The sequence below is a fragment of the Vanellus vanellus genome, assembly GCF_965231255.1.
Source record: "Vanellus vanellus genome assembly, chromosome: 3".
NCBI lineage: Eukaryota > Metazoa > Chordata > Aves > Charadriiformes > Charadriidae > Vanellus > Vanellus vanellus.
Window position 1 is genome coordinate 107,147,300 of NC_138907.1, and position 19,793 is coordinate 107,167,092.

Consider the following 19,793-nt stretch of genomic DNA (forward strand, 5'->3'; position numbering starts at 1 on the left):
TCAGTTCTTTTTTCCACCTGATGTGCTTCATTTTCCATACTCTTAGATCACACCTCTCAGCCTTTAACCTAAGAAGAAAGGGTTTTATCTCAGCTTCTAGAGCAGAACAGACATATACCTACTCACAAATTTCATTTTAGCCGTTTCTGGACAAATTACAAACCAAGTGTTTGTTCAGCCTTACAAATGAAATCTCAAATGTCCTATCCACATTAAACTACTAATTTCCTTAATGGCTTTTTTTTTTTTTTTTTTTAAATGTAGACTCACCTCAAAAAACCCTCAGCATACACAAAACAACAACCTCAGATCTCATTGAACAGATGTTTGAGAAGGCCTAAATATGCATGGTAGATTTGACATTTTATATCTACAGGTACTAATCTGCTACAATCAGACATAAGCATAAATCTTTCTGTACAGATACTTGAAGTATGTCATATACCACCATTGATCCAATTAAGCTCATCTGATCCAAGGTCAGGAGACATGATATTCAGCAAATCACGCTCAAGAAATAATCTCTTTCCTTAGCTGTTGTTTTGCCACTAACTGTGGCTTGTTTTGGGTAAGTAAACAAAACCTGTCTTTCTCTACTTTCTGAAAAAAAGCTTCTTAAGATTCTCAAAGTAATTAAATTCGACATTGAAATCTGAAAACAATTCCTTCTTCGTAACTAAGGAAACAAGGATGGACTTTTGGGGGTAACTGACACTGCAGTAAAGCAGTACCCTTTAAATGCCTATTTGTGCTATCAGTTACACAAACCTGCTCTGAAGGGGGAGGGCAGGCACCAGTTGCTTTGCTCTAGTCTACAATCACTTACAGGCAAAGAAGTGTCTTATATGCAGAAGACCTGATGTCTGTTTTGTTATAGCAGCTGTAGATTTAAGGCAATTTCAAAATGTTCAAGGTACCTTGGATAATATCAAGGAAGGCCTGTATCATTTCAGGAACTACACTCTTAAATACCTCTCAGTACTAAACGTACACCCCAGTCCTCGAAAGGAGTGCAAACCCAGATGTTAAGCGCTCTTCCACTTCCACGGGAACAGTCTCAGCAAACCCTATTTTCAGGATTAGTTGCAGAGTCAGATGTTGTATATTACTTCAAGTAGGTACTTTGCCCAGGTTTCCAGTTGATTTACGGAACAACTTAATAACTATGTTCTCCATTAACAAAGAAATGGTGGCTGGAAAAACTATTCCATGTTTAACACTTTTTGTTAAAGACAGTACAAAGCCAAGTTAGCTACACACATTCCATACGAGGTTTGCCACCCTCAATTTTGCTCCAGAGCCTCAACAGGTTCACCATCAGTCGCAAATTTGTATGCATGGAATGAAGGTATTATATACACTTTTATAATAGACTCACAAAACCCAGAAAAAGGCTAAAGTATTTTTGACCTCTTCCACATAACCTGAAAATGGACCATTCCAAAGCAGCTTCCATGTCACCACCTTGTGTCACTACTGAACAATGTCACATCTAGCAAACTAAACCGGTGGTTTCATTGGTAGTTGAAACAGACCTAACTATATTTTAAGTTCAAGTCACTGTGCAAATTAAGCTTATTCAGTTTGAAACATATTTCACTGTTTTTGAGTTTCTGGCCTACTAGGGAACATGCTGGCTCATCATCTTCATCTGCTGATGGAATGCTTTCTATCTTTGTTTCAGCACACTCAGCTTTTGCATTAAAGTAGTGCCTTTTTTGGCAAGCATCTGTGGATGTATCTGATATTTAGGATATAAAAAAAACACCTCCTGCTTGCAAGAGTCAATTCCGCAACAGTACTTTTGCTGATTACTTTTTGGATTTTTCTGCCTTTTCAAAAAACATTTAAATTTTCATTCAAACTGAAATGGTCAAATAAACTATATCAATGTCAAGGGCTTTATTATGTTCAAGACTACATTAATGCAAATAATGCCTGTGCTGAAATCATACTGCAAGAGCTGAGATGCAATGCTAAGAATAACCTTCATATTCTGAAAAGTACAGTACCGTAACAAGAACTGAGCACTGTTTTATTCAGGTCAAACTGACGATTTAATGAAAGGTCGACAAATCATTCCTATGTTGACAAGCTTCTCCATGTTTCCTCTACGCATACCGAATTAACATCTCAACCTGAATACACTGTCTCTGCATTTTGCTTCTCAAATCTCTGTACTGTCAGATTCAAAAGTCCTGCTAATGTGTTATTGGCACATGATCATTTGATAGAAGTCTTAGCTTTTACCCCATTCTGGAAAACAACCTACAGCCTCAAAAAAAAAAAAAAAATTAGCAGTAAACCCAACTTAACTCTATACAGTTTCTTAGCAGGGGAGGGAGCCAATCAGGGAAGGTGTCCTGCTGGACCTGTTGTTTGTGAACAGAGAAGGACTTGTGGGGGATGTGACAGCTGAAGGCCGTCTTGGTCATAGTGATCATGAAATGGTAAGAGTTTTTGGTTCTTGTTGAAGCAAGGGGGGGAGGTATCAGCAGAACTGCCACCTTGGACTTCTGGAGGGTGGACTTTGGTCTCTTCGGGGACCTGGTTAACAGAGTCCTTTGGGAGGCAGTCCTGGAGGGCAAAGGAGTCCAGGAAGGCTGGATGTTTAAGAAGTAAGTCTTAAAAGCACAGCAGCAGTCTGTCCCCACATGCCAAAAAACGAGCCATCGGGGGAAAAGACTGGCCTGGCTGAACAGAGAGCTGTGGTTGCAACTCAGGGAAAAAAGGAGGGTTTATAGCCTTTGAAAGAAAAGGCAGGCTACTTACAAGAGCTACAAAGATGTTGTGAGGCTATGTAGGGAGAAAATTAGAAGGGTCAAAGCCCAACTAGACCTTAATCTGGCTTCTGATGTGAAGGATAATAAAAAATGTTTCTATAAATACATTAGCAATAAAAGAAGGACTAAGGATAATCTCCATCCTTTAGTAGACGGGGGCGGGAACATAGTGACAAAGGATGAGGAAAAGGCTGAAGCACTTAACGCCTTCTTTGCCCCAGTCTTTAGTAATAGGACCAATTGTTCCCTGAGTATGCACCCCCCTGAGCTAGAAGACAGGGATGGGGAGCAGAATGAAGCCCCCATAATCCATGGGGAAACAGTGAGTGACCTGCTACAGCACTTAGACATACACAAGTCTGTGGGGCCAGATGAGATCCACCCAAGGGTAGAGGGAGCTGGTAGAAGTACTTGTCAAGCCACTTTCCATCATTTATCTGCAGTCCTGGTTAACCAGGGAGGTCCAAGTTGACTGCAGGTTAGCAAAATGTCACTCCCATCCACAAGAAGGGCTGGAAGGAGGATCCGGGGAACTACAGGTCTGTCAGTCTTACCTTGGTGCTGGGGAAGATTACGGAGCAGATCATCCTGTGTGCTCTTAGACGGCACATGCAGGACAACCAGGTGATGAGGCCCAGTCAGCGTGGGTTCATGAAAGGCAGGTACTGCTTGACTAACCTGATCTCCTTCTATGACAAGGTGACCTGCTTAGTGGATGAGGGAAAAGCTGTGGATGTTGTCTACCTGGACTTTAGTAAAGCCTTTGACACCGTTTCCCACTCCATTCTTCTGGAGAAACTGGCTGCTCGTGGCTTGGATAAGTGTACGCTTCACTGGGTAAAAAACTGGCTGAATGGCCGGGCCCAAAGAGTTGTGGTGAATGGAGTTAAATCCAGTTGGCGGCTGGTCACAAGTGGTGTTCCCCAGGGCTCAGTATTATTTCATCTCTTTATCAATGATCTGTACAAGGGGATCAAGTGCACCCTCAGTAAATTTGCAGATGACACCAAGTTGAGTGGGAGTGTTGACCTGCTTGAGGGTAGGAAGGCTCTACAGAGGGATCTGGACAGGCTGGATCAATGGGCCAAGGCCAATGGTATGAGGTTCAACAAGGCCAAGTGCCAGGTCCTGTACTTGGGTCACAACAACCCCATGCAGCGCTACAGGCTTGGGAAGAGTGGCTGGAAAGCTGCCCGGCGGAGAAGGACCTGGGGATGTTGGTTAACAGCCGGCTGAATATGAGCCAGCAGTGTGCCCAGGTGACCAAGAAGGACACCAGAATCCTGGCTTGTATCAGGAATCATGTGGCCAGAAGAACTAGGGAAGTGATTGTCCCCTGTACTTGGCACTGGTGAGACGCCACCTCAAATACCGTGTTCAGTTTTGGGCCCCTCACTAGAACAAAGACATTGAGGTGCTGGAGCGTGTCCAGAGAAGGGCAACAAAGCTGGTGAGGGGTCTGGAGCACATGTCTTATGAGTAGCAGCTGAGGGAACTGGGGTTGTTTAGCCTGGAGAAAAGAAGCCTCAGGGGAGACCTTATCGCTGTCTATCGCTATCTGAAAGAAGGTGTTAGAGAGGTGGGGGTCAGTCTCTTCTCACTAGTAACAGGCAATAGGACAAGAGGAAACAGCCTCAAATTGCACCAGGGAGGTTTAGAATGGATATTAGGAAAAAATTCTTCACAGAAAGGGTTGTCAAGTACTGGAACAGGCTGCCCAGGGAAGTGGTAGAGTCACCATCTCTGGAGGTATTTAAAAAATGGGTAGACGTGGTGCTGAGGGACATGGTTTATTGGTGGTTTTGGCAGCGTTAGGTTAACAGACTCAATGATATTAAAGGTCCCTTCCAACCTAGACGATTCTATGGTTCTAATGTTTCGTGATATACTGATTGAAATTTTTTTTTTCAACCTTGCATGGAGAATAACTTCTCTGTACTGATTAGAAAAAATGGTTAAAAATAACAAAATTATATAAGACAAGGAGGTATCTCATATGGAAACAGACAAAATATTATTATTTTAAAAGGCCTTATTTGAAGTGCTGTTGACAGTCTTTATCACCGACATTTAAAACTGGACAAGGAATAGGATGACCAGGAACACAAAGCCTGTTTTTTAGGGGAAATTACAATTATCTTCACAGAATAAAACTCAGATGAAAGAGGTTACTACTACCAGATAAAGGAATCAGACAGAAAAGTATTTTAGCTGAAGAACGGGAAAGCACGAGAAAAAACTGATTTAAACTTGCTAAGAATAAATTTAGATGAAAAGTAGAAAGAAGTTTCAAGTCATTAAAGAAGAAAGATTCAGAAACTGCTTTCTGAAAATAAGCTAGTATCTGCTAACTACTTTAATATGAAGTCTACCACTTTCACGATAACATATTTATATTATGTGAACACCTGCAACATATAGAAAACTCTTGTTAACTTTATCTGTGTTAAGGGGCTCAGGCGCTATTGAAATTTTTGCTGTTATGTTACTCTACGACCAGTACAGCCATTATTAACTCTACCCATACCACAGACTCCATAAGTTTAACTTCAAAAGATATTAAACTGAAGTTCCCTTTCTTTGCCAAATGGTGACCCAAGCAATTTTACTTCCACTTACAGTATTCCACAGCACAATCTTGTATCAACTGATCAGTGTAAACTGGTAGGAGAAAGGTAAATACCCCTAGTTCATCACAGAACAACTCCAGTAAGAGCTAGAAACAGCACAGACCCATGAACTATAGCCTCATCTGATCAGTGCAAACTCTGCAACTCAGAACATTCACCCTCACGAGGATAAAGCATCTTGGACTGCCACCATGACCCAACCTGTGTTCACATTATGCCTCCCAGGCTAGCATAGCCACACTTTGCTGAATACTCATTACATCAGTCTGGCAAAAAGTGCACAGTTATGACAAAGAAACAGTAATCAGTTCTGCAATTTTCAGTTAAAATTTAAGAATGGTATTGACAATATTCTTCATACTTTTACGAAATGATGCAATGCGCTACATATGTTTTTAAGTCAAGTGAAATATTGGATGTGTAGATGTTCCTTCAAAAGAAAAGGCTTACAGTAACTACATTTGTGAAAAAAAATATCTCTTAGTTCAAGTGTGAGGAAATTCTGTCTTGCAGATGGGATTCAGCCACTAACTCCAATTTGTCCAACGTGCCACACAAAGGCAGATTCTTCCCACAACAGTACCTCCAAAACTTTCTCTGCTGCTCTATACCCAGCTGTACTACTAATCTCAAATTCTTCCTCATCCTTCTGTAGTAGCTGACAAATGGCAGAACTGGCGGAAGGAGCAGGGAAGAAACAGTCTAAACCTTCTGGCAGGGACAAATACAGGAAATTTGTACCAGAGCAAGTTTTTCCCTTCTATTTTTCCTTACAGAAGAGTTTTCTATTTTCTTATTTTTTATCTTCTTTTGATACCTTCTTTGCTAAATAGCAAAGTATCTGCTAAGAACACAAACATGCACCACTGAGAGGAAAGGGGGAAGAGAGGTACATGAAAAAGGAAAGCATTATCAGAGTCTTCTCTTAGCACCTAATATAAAGTAGATGTTCAGTATCCTTCCAGGAACAGATATGCAGCATTTTCTCCCATCTCCTTCCTGCCTCTCACCAGAGATAAGGGGAGTGTCGGGGACTATATGGAAGACAGGATGTTCTCAAATATGCAGTTTTCAGGTGTAGTGAAGTTTCTTGTCCCTGCTATCAAGATGGATCTGTAAAGCATCACCCTACTGTTACTGCAAAACGATCTCCATTTCTTAGAATCATAGAATGGTTTAAGTTGGAAGGAACCTTGAAGATCATTGAATTCCAAACCCCCTGCCATGGACAGGGACACCTCCCACTAGACCAGGTTGCCCAAGGCCACGTCCAGCCTGGCCTTGAACACCTCCAGGGATAGGGCCTCAACAACCTCTCTGGGCAACCTGTTCCAGTGCCTTACCACCCTTAAAGTGAAAAATTTCTTCCTAATGTTTAATCTGAACCTGCCCTCTTCCAGTTCCCCCTCATCCAATCGCTACATGCCCTAGTAAAGTCCTTCCCCAGCTCTCCTGTAGGCCCCCTTTAGCTACTGGAAGGCCGCAATAACATCTCCCCGGAGCCTTCTCTTCTCCAGGCTGAACAGCCCCAACTCTCTCAGCCTCTCCTCATAGGAGAGGTGCTCCAGCCCTCGGATCATCCTCGTGGCCGTCCTCTGGACGTGCTTGTTTTCTATGTGCCTCAGCAGAGTTTCCAGGAGGATCTGCTCCATGATCTTGCCAGGCACAGAGGCGAGACTGACTGCCTTGTAGTTCCCTGGGTCTTCCTTATTTCCCTTTTTGAAAATAGGGGTTATGTTTCCCCTTTTCCAGTTGGCAAGAACCTCACCAGACTGCCACAACTTCTCAAATATGATGTATAGTGGCTTAGCGACTTCATCTGCCAGTTCCCTCAGGACCCACGGATGTATCTCATCAGGTCCCATGAACTTGTGCATCTTCAGGTTCCTCAGGAGGTCTCGCACTTGATCTTCACCTACAGTGGGCAGTTCTTCATTCTCCCAATCCTCACCTTTGCATTCTGCATCGTGGGCAGTGTGGCTGCAGTCCTTGCCAGTGAAGACTGAGGCAAAAAATCCATTGAGTGCCTCAGCTCTGTCTCTGTCCCTGTTCTTGCGTTTCCTTCCAGAGAGGGCCCACATCTTCCCTAGTCTTTCTTTTCTCACTGACATACTTAAAGAAGGATTTTTTTTGTTTGTCTTAATATCCCTGGCCAGATTTAGTTCTATCTGGGCTTTAGCTTGTCTAACCCGATCCCTGGCTGCTCGAACGATTCCTCTGTATACCTCCCAGGCTACCTGCCCCTGTTTCCACTCCCTATAGGCCTCCTTTTTCCTTCTGATCATGTCCAGGAGCTCCTTCTTCATCCATGTAGGCCTCCTGGCTTTTTTGCGTGCCTTCCTCTTTGTATGGATGCATCACTCCTGAGCTTGGAGGAGGTGATCCTTGAATATTAACCAACTTTCTTGGGCCCCTCTTCCCTCCAGCATTTCGTCCCATGGCAACATACCAAGCAGATTCTTCAAGAGGCCAAAGTCAGCTCTCCCAAAGTTCAGGGTGGTCAGTTTGCTGCGCACCTTCCTCGCTGCCTCGAGGATCTCAAACTCGACCATTTCACAGTCACTGCAGCCCACACTACCTTAGATCACTATTAGCTTTCAACTGAAGTCAATCAAGCACAGGGCATTTTGCCGCAGTCTGGACAGAAATGCTGTATATCTTCCTTAATGCACTTAAAAGTCCTGTTTGGCTTCTACTAGTATTAATGAAGCAGAAGCTCCCCTACTCCCAAGGCTTTTGTAGATAAATAGATAGGAAAGCTATTTAAACTTGCCTTTGTCCTACTACTTGAACAATACAGAAAGAAAATACTATCTAATACAGTACACAGCTTTGAAACAACTTTTAAGCATGTATTTCACAAATATACTAAAAGATTAAGCTGCATGCTTTACAAGGGCCTCAGACCAAAGGCCTTTAACCTACACCATTTAACATTTGTACGTTCACATGAACAATTTCACATTTTAACTGCTGTGAATCAGATTTATCACCTTAATGGTGCTTTACACTTAAAAAATAAGCATAAAAGAAAAACAAGCACATCACTGAGATTTTCCTACGATTTAGCTCCAATTCCCTAATTTTTTTTCCAAGTCATTAAAAAATGCTAAGAAAAAATATTGTTCCCCATGCCAGTATATCTGGTTCATATTTAGCATAACAGCTCTCTGCCAATGCATGTGAACATCAGAAAGACCCCAATTTCATCCTAGCGAATCTGACCTCATTCTCTCTTTGCCTTGTTGCATTCTGAGGTAGCTGATTATACGCAGTAAGTTATTTTTTTCAGTATGACCAGTGAAGTCTCGCATGCTACATATTTTTCCCTCAGCTTGCCACAACATAAGCCATAAGCAGCTTGATTATCTGACTTATTACATTCACGATAGTAACAGTACGATTCTAGTAAAAGTGAATCAGGGATAAAAATAGTCTCAGAAATAATTTCCTGGGATTTCCTGGGTTTGGTTAGTATTAAGAAAGAGCTCATAATAGAAAGAAAATTAATACTGTGGGGGGACCACCAGATGGATGTTTTATATTTCCGGTAACTAAATATAAACATGTCACAAGCCTTGCCACAAAAAACACAAAAATAGACCAAGCTTAGCTAAAACTCTTAAAAGAAACAAACAAAAAAGGTACTTTAGTTACTTTCCAGGGGGTTTTCTTCATGTTTACTAAATTAAGTAGACAATGTCAGGAGGGATTATGACAGATGCATCATATATCTCACTTCCTAAGAAATTCTAAAACAAATATCTGTTAGTCACATTGAGCTGTTTTATTGATTTTACAGTTTATAATCTGCTACAGTTCCTCCTCAAATTATAGTCTAGAAGGAACAGATTACTGCACAGCTTGATGAGGGTTCTTGCTTACAATGTGAAATAGTTCTACTTGATCCTACAGCAAATCTCTGCCTTTCTTGGAAAAGGAGTAATTCATGAACTGAAGAATGAAAAGTGACTTTTTTTCAGTTCATATACAGCACGTATCCACAGCACCTAAAGAATATGCACAGATCTGATTTTAATTATTTTATCCAGTTTTCAGTTAATTATTGAAATCAGTATCTTTGATTTACCATCAAAAACATCTACTCCACCGTGAAGACAACACAATGGGAGAACAGTTCCATCAACCAGTTAACTTCCTTATCTTCAAGGAGCGAGTAACAGCACAGAAATATCACAGGAAAATATGGGAAATGCAATCGAAAAAACAGCTTCCGTTATCAGCACTCCATGAGGTGGATTATTCTATTTATCTCCGAGTTCTCATATCCTCATTAATGAATAGACTTTTAAAAGTGTACAGTCTAATGCCTGTGAAAATGACTCAGGGCCAACATTTCTGAAACACCAGCCAGTTTCAGTGACAGAAATAAATCATGTTTGCATGGATGATTTAATTTCCAGTTCAAAAGTAAAATGCACCATGGAGTCTTCCTCCACCCTTAAAAAAAACAACAGGTTTTAGATTCCTTCTCCCTTCCAGGTCTATGCAGATAGCACGGTACAAAAAACATTTTATAATGTTACTTAACTAAAAGTTAAAAGCTTTTCATTCATTTTCACTATAATTTAAGTTAGCAAATGAATCTTCGGAATGATGACATCATTTAAAATCATCTTGATCCAGAACAGACAGAAAGAAGCAAAAACTGCAATACCGACAATATTCTAGAAAGACAGACTTTAAGAATATGCTTTCTGAAAACAAAGGAAAAGCAAAAATTCAAGTATTACACTGGGAAAAAGTTAGCCTGACACCACAGAGATACCTGAATTTTATTGGCTCAAAACTGATTAAATACTTAGACTTTACTATTGTGGTGTTTAGCCTTAATTACAATAAAAATGCCCAAGTCAAAAGTCTCTCATCAAGAGGAGATTCAGGCACACTTACATTTCTCTTACAGTGTAGTTCTCAGAATTTTTTTGTCAGTGGGTATTTCTAAATGTGGAACTGCATAGCTGTTATAAATAGTTGTATGTTAGACTTCCAGTTAAATTTGAGTTGTTCCAAAATAATACTAGTTTTGTTAAAACTAAGTTAAGAGAAGCATATCAGAAAAATAAAGTGACTCCCTCAATACACATTTAGCAAAGCAAGCCTATTTTAAAGTTGCAAGCACATAGAGAGATGCTTCCTTTCAGCAGCTCTAACTAAAAATTCCATTGTTTCACTACACTGTGTTTAAACAAGCCCAGTAGTACACGTAATTAGAGGTACTAATTAATGCAGAGACAGCTAGAATGGTGTCCATGTTCCAGGTTATATTTTGTCTTTTCCCTGAATTTGATCAATATTACCCTACAGGGTAGTAGCTCTAAAAATAACAAGATCATAAGTCAGATGGAAACTGAACTGCAGAACAGGCATGCAAGTAAAATAAGTGAAACAGGAGGTGAAGTCACAAGTAAAAATCATGCTATTGCCCTCAGAGCTGCAAAACAGATTTTTTTTTAAGCTTTTTACATCAGAAGCAATCTATGAATTCTTAGTCCATGTAATTGTGTTAGCTTAGTTAATATTTCTGTTTTCAACTGGCCACAAAAAACGCCATAACGTTCTAACAAAAAGAAATTCACATACAGACGCTCAAGTTTTCTTGACAAAATACATTTCAGGAGGCATGAAAATCTGTCTTGGAATTCTCACAGCAAACAGATTTTCATAGATCTACTGAACCATCTGGCATTCATAGATTACTGAAAGAAAAATTGAGATCATCTCTGAAATTACAAAGAATTGGGCCAGATCTGATTCCTGAAGAACGGTAACCATGAAAAGCAGCATCTCTTAGAGGGATTCAGTTTGCACAAGCCAAGTTTAACACAACTCCATGGTACCACCTTATCAAGAAGTTGAGATTGTCTCAACCGTTTTAACATAGAGTAGCAATATGTAAGAAGGTTAAAATAAATCAATGATAAACCAGGTAAGGACTGGAGTTTAGTCCACATTCATTATGCCTTTTTGGAGCTCAAATCTTATTGATCTCAGTGAGCTCACATCTCAGGATTTGTTATTTGTAGCACTATTCAAAATTTGAGTCATTAGAAAACGACTTATGACAAAGAGCTCATCAATCTGTTTAGCAATCAAAAGAAAGATCAAGGAAGATCAAAAGGTGATTTGATTCAGCAAAAGTGTCTCACAGGGAATGAGAGGGGAACAAAAAAACCCTCTGGGTAGGGATGGGCTCTTTAATATAGTGAAGAAAGCCACAACAAACATCATTCTCTAAAAGCTGCAGACAAACTCATATGGGAAGGCATGAATTTTTTATAATGAGGTTGACAAATCACTCAAACCATCATTGAAAGGAGAGTTTTTTAGCTGCTTAAGAAAAGTGACAAATTTCTCATCTGCTTCTGTGTCTTCATCAGTGCGCTTGATATAGCACTTCTTTCAGTATGTAAGAACACAAATATATGCCTAGCGGGGCAGTAGCGATCTGTTAATGTTTTCATATTATTTTCAAAGTGAAAAGTTTCTGCAGAAGAAACTAGTTGCAATTCATGTTTGTTTGGTTTTTTTTAAAGTTTTACTGTAATCAAGTTTGTGTGTGATGATTTTATGCACAATAGTCTTAAGAATTCAATGTCTGCAGATAGATAATTTATTCAGTTCAAAAATCAAAAGACGACAGCACGCATTTTCCCCAAGATAAAATTAAATTTAAAAATATTTAGTTCAAGTACTTGTGGAAGGTAAGAAATCCAGTGTTTCTGAGAGAAATCTGAAAAAAAACCCAAACCCTTGAACACTTAGGCTTTACAGACATGAGTTATTATGAGTTTCTTAAGCAAATCATATGGCTGCTTAAAAGATGCAAACAGCATGATTACTTTCTCCTAATTATGATAAAATACTTGCACTGTTACAAAAAGAACTGCTTTTTTATTTATGACGAGCATTTTGTCTTACAGTACTGTAGCCATAGACCCACCCTCTTGTTCATAAACATTCCTGAAAGGGAACACATTACTGAGCAGAGGCAGAATGAAATACTAAGCAAATATGCATTTTTGAGAGGCCAGAGAACGATGACGATTTCTGATAATTGTGAATGAATAGCAGAAGAACAGTGTTTGGAAGGAAAAGGTTTTTTGCATTTTCATTCCCATTCCTGCCTCAAGTCTGTTTCCTGAATGTTTCAGCATCTTCGCAATTTTAAGCGATTCTTTTCCAAACATGTGAACCAGTCCTTTTCTGATTGGCTAAGCTGAAGAAAAAGCAAAAAAAAAAAAAAAATCTGACTTCTGATTCTGAAAAAAATGCCTGTTAATGATTCAGTTCTTGTCAACATTTACTTTAACCCAGCTCCTGCTTTCACTAGCAGATCACTACTCCTGCTGCTACCAGTTCAGTTGGGAAACCACATCACTGCAATGTTTCCAGAATTGTACAGTATTCAGCAACCTGTTAGGAGGACAGACAGGTAAGTCAAGTAACCATGTATCTACAGTTTTGGTTACTTGCTGCTCCATGGCAGAACCCCAAGCAGAAGTAATTAGAAATCATAGCACTAATCATAGAATCATAGAATGGTTTAGGTTGGAAGGGACCTTGAAGATGATCTAGTTCCAACCCCCCTGCCATAGGCAGGGACACCCCCGCTAATATCCACTAATAATGAAAAACTAATATCTAGAATTAGATATTGTAGTGTGACAATATCAACTTAATGATTCTAAAAAAATTGTCCTAATAAAATAAACTTCTCCTGAGTCTACAACGCCCAAGTAGTCCACTAAAGAACCACGGGTCATTTATATTAGAGATGTGGTACAGAACTCTGCAGAAACCTTCTATCCAGATAAAGTAAAGCTAGATCGTGGTAATAAAGCTTGGAAGGACCAGTCAGTGCTTTTATTAGATTGTGCAACATAGAGGGGACAAGTGGAAAAATGAAGCTGCAAATCCCTAATTCTAGTAAGGGAGAAGGCATGAACTTTCATGGTCACAAGCAAATCTAATTTCTTTATCTGAACAGTCTCCAGAAAAATCTCTACTACGGTAGAAACTTCATACTTCATTAAATCACAACTGTTGCAGCTATTAGGTTTTTTTTCTTTTCCCCCCAGAAATGTAAAAGGTGTCTTCAAATTATTATTTTTTTAAATAAAATTTGTCTCATTTCCAAGTTTCTGGAAACATTTTAAAGCATTACTGAACCTCATTTTATAACTAAATGCATTACCTTAACTATTATTCAGTTACATGAAAACAATATGCTTGCATCTGAGTTCAAGTATCACATTATCAGTTTAGAAAAACATGTTTTTCATTTAACATTCTTCTCGTATTTGAAATAGGTTATGTTACATGACCTATCTAGATAATTCAGGTCCACATAAAATAATTAAAAATGTTTCATCCACAAGACTAGCTCTTCTTCCATCTAATGAGAAGAATTAATGTTTCAACCTTTCTACTACTTTTGTAACCATTGCAAAACCAAAGCCTCATAACACAATGCCAACCTCATCCCTACCCACCCAAATGCAAGTCCTTACTACTGGCAACCCAGACAAGCTTGCTGTTCAACATCAAAACCTAACCCTGTACCAGCCATTATACCTAAAACATAGCTTCCTAAAGAGTAGTTTCATTCAATCTTCTATTATTTATCTAAAAACTTTTTTTTTTTTTTAAACTAGAAAGATGCAAAAAATGTTGAACTTTTTTTTCAGATCACTGTAGAACTTCTGTTGCAGCAACTAACCCTGCAATAGAGACTGGCTAGTACGAGCTGTAGGTGCTAGGCACCTCTGTTGAAATCATCTGGACTATAAACAGGCAGAAAAAGATCATTGACAAGAGATATCGCCTTAAGGCTCCTTCTATTCCATCACCCAGCATTAATACACCCCTTGTTACTGATATGAAAGGGACTGCAACTCTTTTCCAGCCTCCCATCAACATGCATGTAGGCTACGGTATTGAGACGCTCAGGGGAACCTACTTCAACATTGATTTTTTCCCTGTGATAATAACAATTCTTTAGCTTTTATAAAAATATATTACTTCTGTGGATTCAGACAGCATTTGAAGACTGCCTCTTGCACACCCCAAAGATAAGCTTGCATGTTTCTAGAAATTGTTAGGAGTCCTCAGTAGTAGACTGATTGAGTCTACATTTTGATTTCAAAGAATCTTGAAAGCCATCAACAAACAGCTGTGGAAGATTTTCACCTTGCCACTTGCACCAGAATGGAAGAACACTCCCTTTAATACAGCAAATGTGCGTGCAAGCTTTTCCTACTGCTTTAGAAACCTCTTCTCCGTTGGTCAAGGTTTTTTTATGATTGGGGAAATTCATCTTTAATGGCCAGAGGACCATTTTTTCTTTCTTTTTGGATGACAGCTACTGAGTACAGATCACTACAGTCATCATTCTTTTCCTGGTAAAAGTCCTACAGTAGAAGAGAAAAATTTGATTCTCAGGAAGTCTCTGATCTGCAGAAGTCACATCAACAGCTCATCTTAAGATCCCTCTATGTTGGTCCCCTCAACAGACACACACATCAACAGTATGTATGGAAAGAAGATATGAAGGAGAACATAAAGACAATGGCACATATAATTTATCTTAATTTTTAGTGAAAAACTCTAATTATATGAACCAACAAATGAAAAATACAATCATGGTTTTGGCCATCAGAAAACAGCATTTAGGTACTGTGGTAAATCACAGCGCTCTTCCTTAAATAGACTTTTCACTGTGATCTATTATCAAGCTTGATTTTAGCTCCATTTTCAAAAGCAAAAAAAGAGATCTTTTGTTTCATTTTTTTCCCAAGTGACATGTGCAAAATGTGAAAATCTGTGTACATATTTACATATATAAACATATATATATGTAATATAGAAAGCCTGTGTCTCTTTTGATCTAGAAGAGACCACTAAAACATTTTGTTATCAAATGGACAATATATTTCATGAGAGAGATAATTTATTTCACTGACTTGGAAACGGCTAACAGTCTTTTACCTGTGAAAGATGAGAATTCTGGTGGGAGAGTACAATCAAATGAACATAACCACTTTTGTAATATTTTTTTTTCCTAACAGATTACAAGTTTCCAGATGATGTGCCCCACAGTCCAAGAGTTACATCACAAATACTACAGAGTAAGATTCCCCTGTTAGAGATGAAACTGCTTTAAACTTAAGAGAATCAGAACAGAACAATGAACAAGTAGTATCTTTGTAGTATAATGCAGAGTTAACTCAATACAAAAACCTCAAGTAGTGTAACTGCAATTGAAATCTGTGCTTATGCCAGCATAATCAGATATGACCTGTGGAAGCACTATTTAATTAAAACAGGAGTTATAGTACCTTGCATAAAGACTTGGACACAAGTTTGTTATATCAGCTTTCTTTTTCACTTCAATTAGGTGGTAAGATAAAACAGTTTTACTACTTTCAGTGCCTTTTTCAAGCTCATTGAATAAAGAAAAGAACTTTTGCTGTTCAGAAAAAGAAAACTGCTGTTGGTATCTAAAGCCAGGGAATAAGATTCACATTTATGAAATATTTTCAGGAAAGCATACAACATCTGAGTCTTATGGACAATAAAGAAAAATACATATGGCCAGATATTGTTAGATGTCTTCCAAAGTACTTTTAGGACTTCTCAGATTCCACACTGTGTTAATAAAGTACGTGTAAGCTTAGTACTTACCCATAGAGGTATAATAATTTGGAAGTTCAGGATAAAGTTTGTTTGTATTTTTTTTAGCTGAAAGAGAAAATAAAGTAGCATGTTATAACAATATATGTTAATACATCATATATTTCATATACTGCTTTTCTCATACATGTTCAACACTTATAAAATTATTTCAGTTATCTAAGGAGCAGTACAGAAGAAAGAAACAAGGACTTTGCCTTATATCCTTGTCCAGAGAAATAAATCACGTTAACAACAGGAGCTGCACAGTAAAGCCTCACTTTCCATGACAGCACTTCAGTAGATAAACTGTCATAGAGCGAAAACTTTGCCTCCTCTGCTTTACTGTAAGACCCCTACCTATTAAAAGACAATGACAACCTGAAAGAGTAAGTATGACAACATGAAAGAGAAACTAAGTTTTCCAGAAACTAGAAGTTTCTAGAAGTAGGACTAGCTGTTTCTAGTAGGACTGTTCTTTTTACTAAGAAGTTTCATTGTACCATGGGGCTTCTACACATCCAATAAACATGAATGCTTCCTTTGAACTATGACATGCTTCTGTAACTATACAAACACTATTTCTATAGCAAATTTGTCAGAGAGAAAAGGTTTGCTAATATAAAACAAACAAACAAAATCTTTACCCTTTATCGCTTGTAGCACTATCACAACGTGCTTTCAGTGTTTGCCCAAGGAAGAGTATTAACGAAATATTTTTATAGAGACAGCTACTACTATAATAATTGCATAACATTAATCAGATTTAATGCTCTAATTTTATATAGAGAATAATTGTTATCAAAACATTTTTAACCTGGTGGTGTTGGTCTAACAGTAGGTTTAGGTGGCTCTGGTCTCGATGGTGGGTCATTTACCTAAAATGTACAAATTTTTATTAAAAGTTGCATCACACCTGAAGCAGACTGTAACTTCAGAGCTAGAAGTATATCAAGTTACACTGAAAAAAAAAACCCAAATTCCCTCTTTCTCCACTGAAATTGTATGAACTTGATAAGCACACTGAAGAACTAGTGACATACATGTGACTAAAGTAATTCACCATGGGTTTAACAAAGACGAAAGTAAATTATTGTCTATCAGTAACTCAACATCTACAAGAAAACATCTTCTACAGTCTTAGTATCATATTGTAAATGTGATTGCTTGAATGGAAGACAGAAAAAGCAGAAAAATGAAGAGTACCCACATCAAACCTGGTATGTTCATTATTTGCAGATTAACTTGATTAGGAATAGTTGAAAAAACTTTTCTAATCATCACCTCAAATTTGAAAACAAAGTATTATAAAACCAAGGATATGCTTTGTTATTCTGGAGGATGCAAAGCAAACCCAGCAACATTCTTATCCAGAAGAGCCTACCAGGGCAATACTTGAATGAATGTATTACTCACATGTGGTATCTGCAATGTGTTACACCTTTAAGCATCCAATAGGGAAGTTATGAATGCCACACGAACATCAACATTACCACTGACTAGGAACAGTTCAGGAACAGAAAGAGCCTATGTGAAAAAGAGGCGCACAAACCCTTTTTTGTTCCCTTACAGCTTTTCCTGGATTATTCCTTTGCTCTTCATTTTCATATACTTCAGTGAAGGATGCTAGAGTTTCATAAAGATCATCTGCTTGAGCAGGAAAAGGAACATCACCAAGCAAGATGGCACTAGCACGAATATCCTGCCCATAAAACCTGATACAAAAGAAAAGATGCCAGGTATTTGATCATCATTACATTTCAATATCTAGGCAAATTCATCTTAAGCAAACGTTCTGCTCCTCCTCCCTGGCGCTGCATTTCTCTTACTGATCATCTATTGAGCAATGACAAGACTAGTCCAACGCTGTAAATTTGGAATGGTAAGCAGTTGTAGCAAACCTGCATGCCTACCTACCACCTTATTTCAAAATTATCTTCACCAGTAATATTCTGTTCCTGGTCACGTGGTATGCATCAGCTAGACCATTTGAAAGCCAATCACACAGTAAACTGAAGAAACACACACCACTTGTGCAAAACATTGTAATAGATACCTGAATGACGTAGTGAAATTCGTTAATTCATTGGAACCTCAATTTTATGAATGGAGATAGCTAAAAGTTACTGACATGCTGTGATTAGAATCATTATTAGTTTTTGCTGATATTAGCAGAATCAAAGTTTTCATAAACACAGAACATACAAATGCAAAACACTCAGTTTCCTTGGATTTAAAACTTAATAGGCTGCAAAAAGGAAGCAGCATTCCATAAGCTGGGTATTTTCTCAAAATCAGTGGTGCTCTAAACCAGATTTTTTGTTTGCTTGTTTCAAGTGGCCTAAAAGAATATTTCTCATTATGCAGTAAATACCTCAGTAGCTGCCTTCTACAATATTGTGCTGGGTTTAGACGGCAAGGTTTTGGTAAGGGGTGGGGCTGCAGGGGTGGCTTTTGTGAGAAGATGCCAGAAGCTGTCCCCATGTCAGACAGCAGCAGTTCCAGCTGGCTCCAAGGTGGTGTTTTGTTTTTTGTTTTTTTTTCTTCCATGTTTTTATTTCTCATTATCCTACTCTCTTATTAGCTGGCAACAAATCAAATTAGTATCCCAAATTCAAGGTTTTTTTTTACCTGAGACAGTAATTGGTAAGTGATCTCCCTGCCTTTACCTCAGCCCACAAGCTTGTCATCATATTTTTTCTCCTCTCACCCTGCTGAGGAAGAGGAGGAGTGACAGAGCAGCTTGGTTGGCATCTGGTGGCTAGCCAAGGTCAACACGTCACAGATAAAAAATCTCTAAATATTCACCATCATCTCAATACCCATTACAAGATGTCTAAATTGAAGAAACCCTTGCCCCTCAAGAAACTCTAAACTCAGCACAGTATGTTCTCACAACAAACTCTTTTTCCAAATTGAATGTGTTCTATTTCATTTTGTCACTATGCCTTCACTGAATCTTCTAGATTTGAAGAGAACATACTTGCGATTTGTTTCTTTCCTTTCAATTAAACAGGTTCCTTCCAGAGATACACCTGCAAACAGTCCTCGAGATTTGCAGTATGTATAGACAGCAGCAGAGCTTCTCAGGGCAACATCCCCTTCTAAGTTTCTAGAAGGAAAAAAATTTTGGTTGACATTCTTCAGTATGGCTTTGCAACACGAACAACAGTTGTCTCTTAATTTTAATCCTACCAAACGTCAGCAAGAGTTTCACTTCCCTCTGTTCTTACAAACTCTATTGAATATATTCAAGTGGGTCAGACTTGAAATCCATTTTCAGTTCTTATTTCAGACAGGATCAAGTACAGAGTAACTCAGTTGTTTGATAAGGTTTGGTCTGAAGCACAGAACAATGTTGCCTCGTGTGAATGCTCCATGTTAGACCTCCTCTTGCATTCAGAAGTCTGAAAATTATAAACCATATTTGAATCATGTTTTGAAATTGTCTGATTATGTTTGTGGTGACTTGGAACTCTATTCAATATACCAAAAAAATGTTTCAAGTAAGGCCTTATCAGACCTCAATAGAACTGGAAGATTACAATTTTTGTCTTACACAGGATCACATAATATTTTAGGTTTGAAGATACCTCAGGCAGTCAGACAGTCCAACCTCCTGCTCAAAATAGATACATCATCAAATTGAGATCAGGTTGCTCTGGGCTTTGCCTAGCCAGTTTCT

The 19,793-nt window shown here is 38.6% G+C and overlaps 1 protein-coding gene across 1 annotated transcript in view; it reads right to left on the reverse strand.

Moving 5' to 3' along the window:
- The window catches only part of SH3YL1 (SH3 and SYLF domain containing 1), a 55,773-nt gene that overhangs the window by 14,832 nt on the left and 21,148 nt on the right, over positions 1 to 19,793 (reverse strand). The window contains exons 6-9 of the mRNA XM_082481123.1: positions 19,092 to 19,220; positions 17,661 to 17,823; positions 16,926 to 16,986; positions 16,121 to 16,177 (exon numbers count right to left, since the gene is read on the reverse strand). Of these exons, the coding sequence (XP_082337249.1) occupies positions 16,121 to 16,177; positions 16,926 to 16,986; positions 17,661 to 17,823; positions 19,092 to 19,220 (410 nt within the window). The remainder of the gene's footprint in view (positions 1 to 16,120; positions 16,178 to 16,925; positions 16,987 to 17,660; positions 17,824 to 19,091; positions 19,221 to 19,793) is intronic.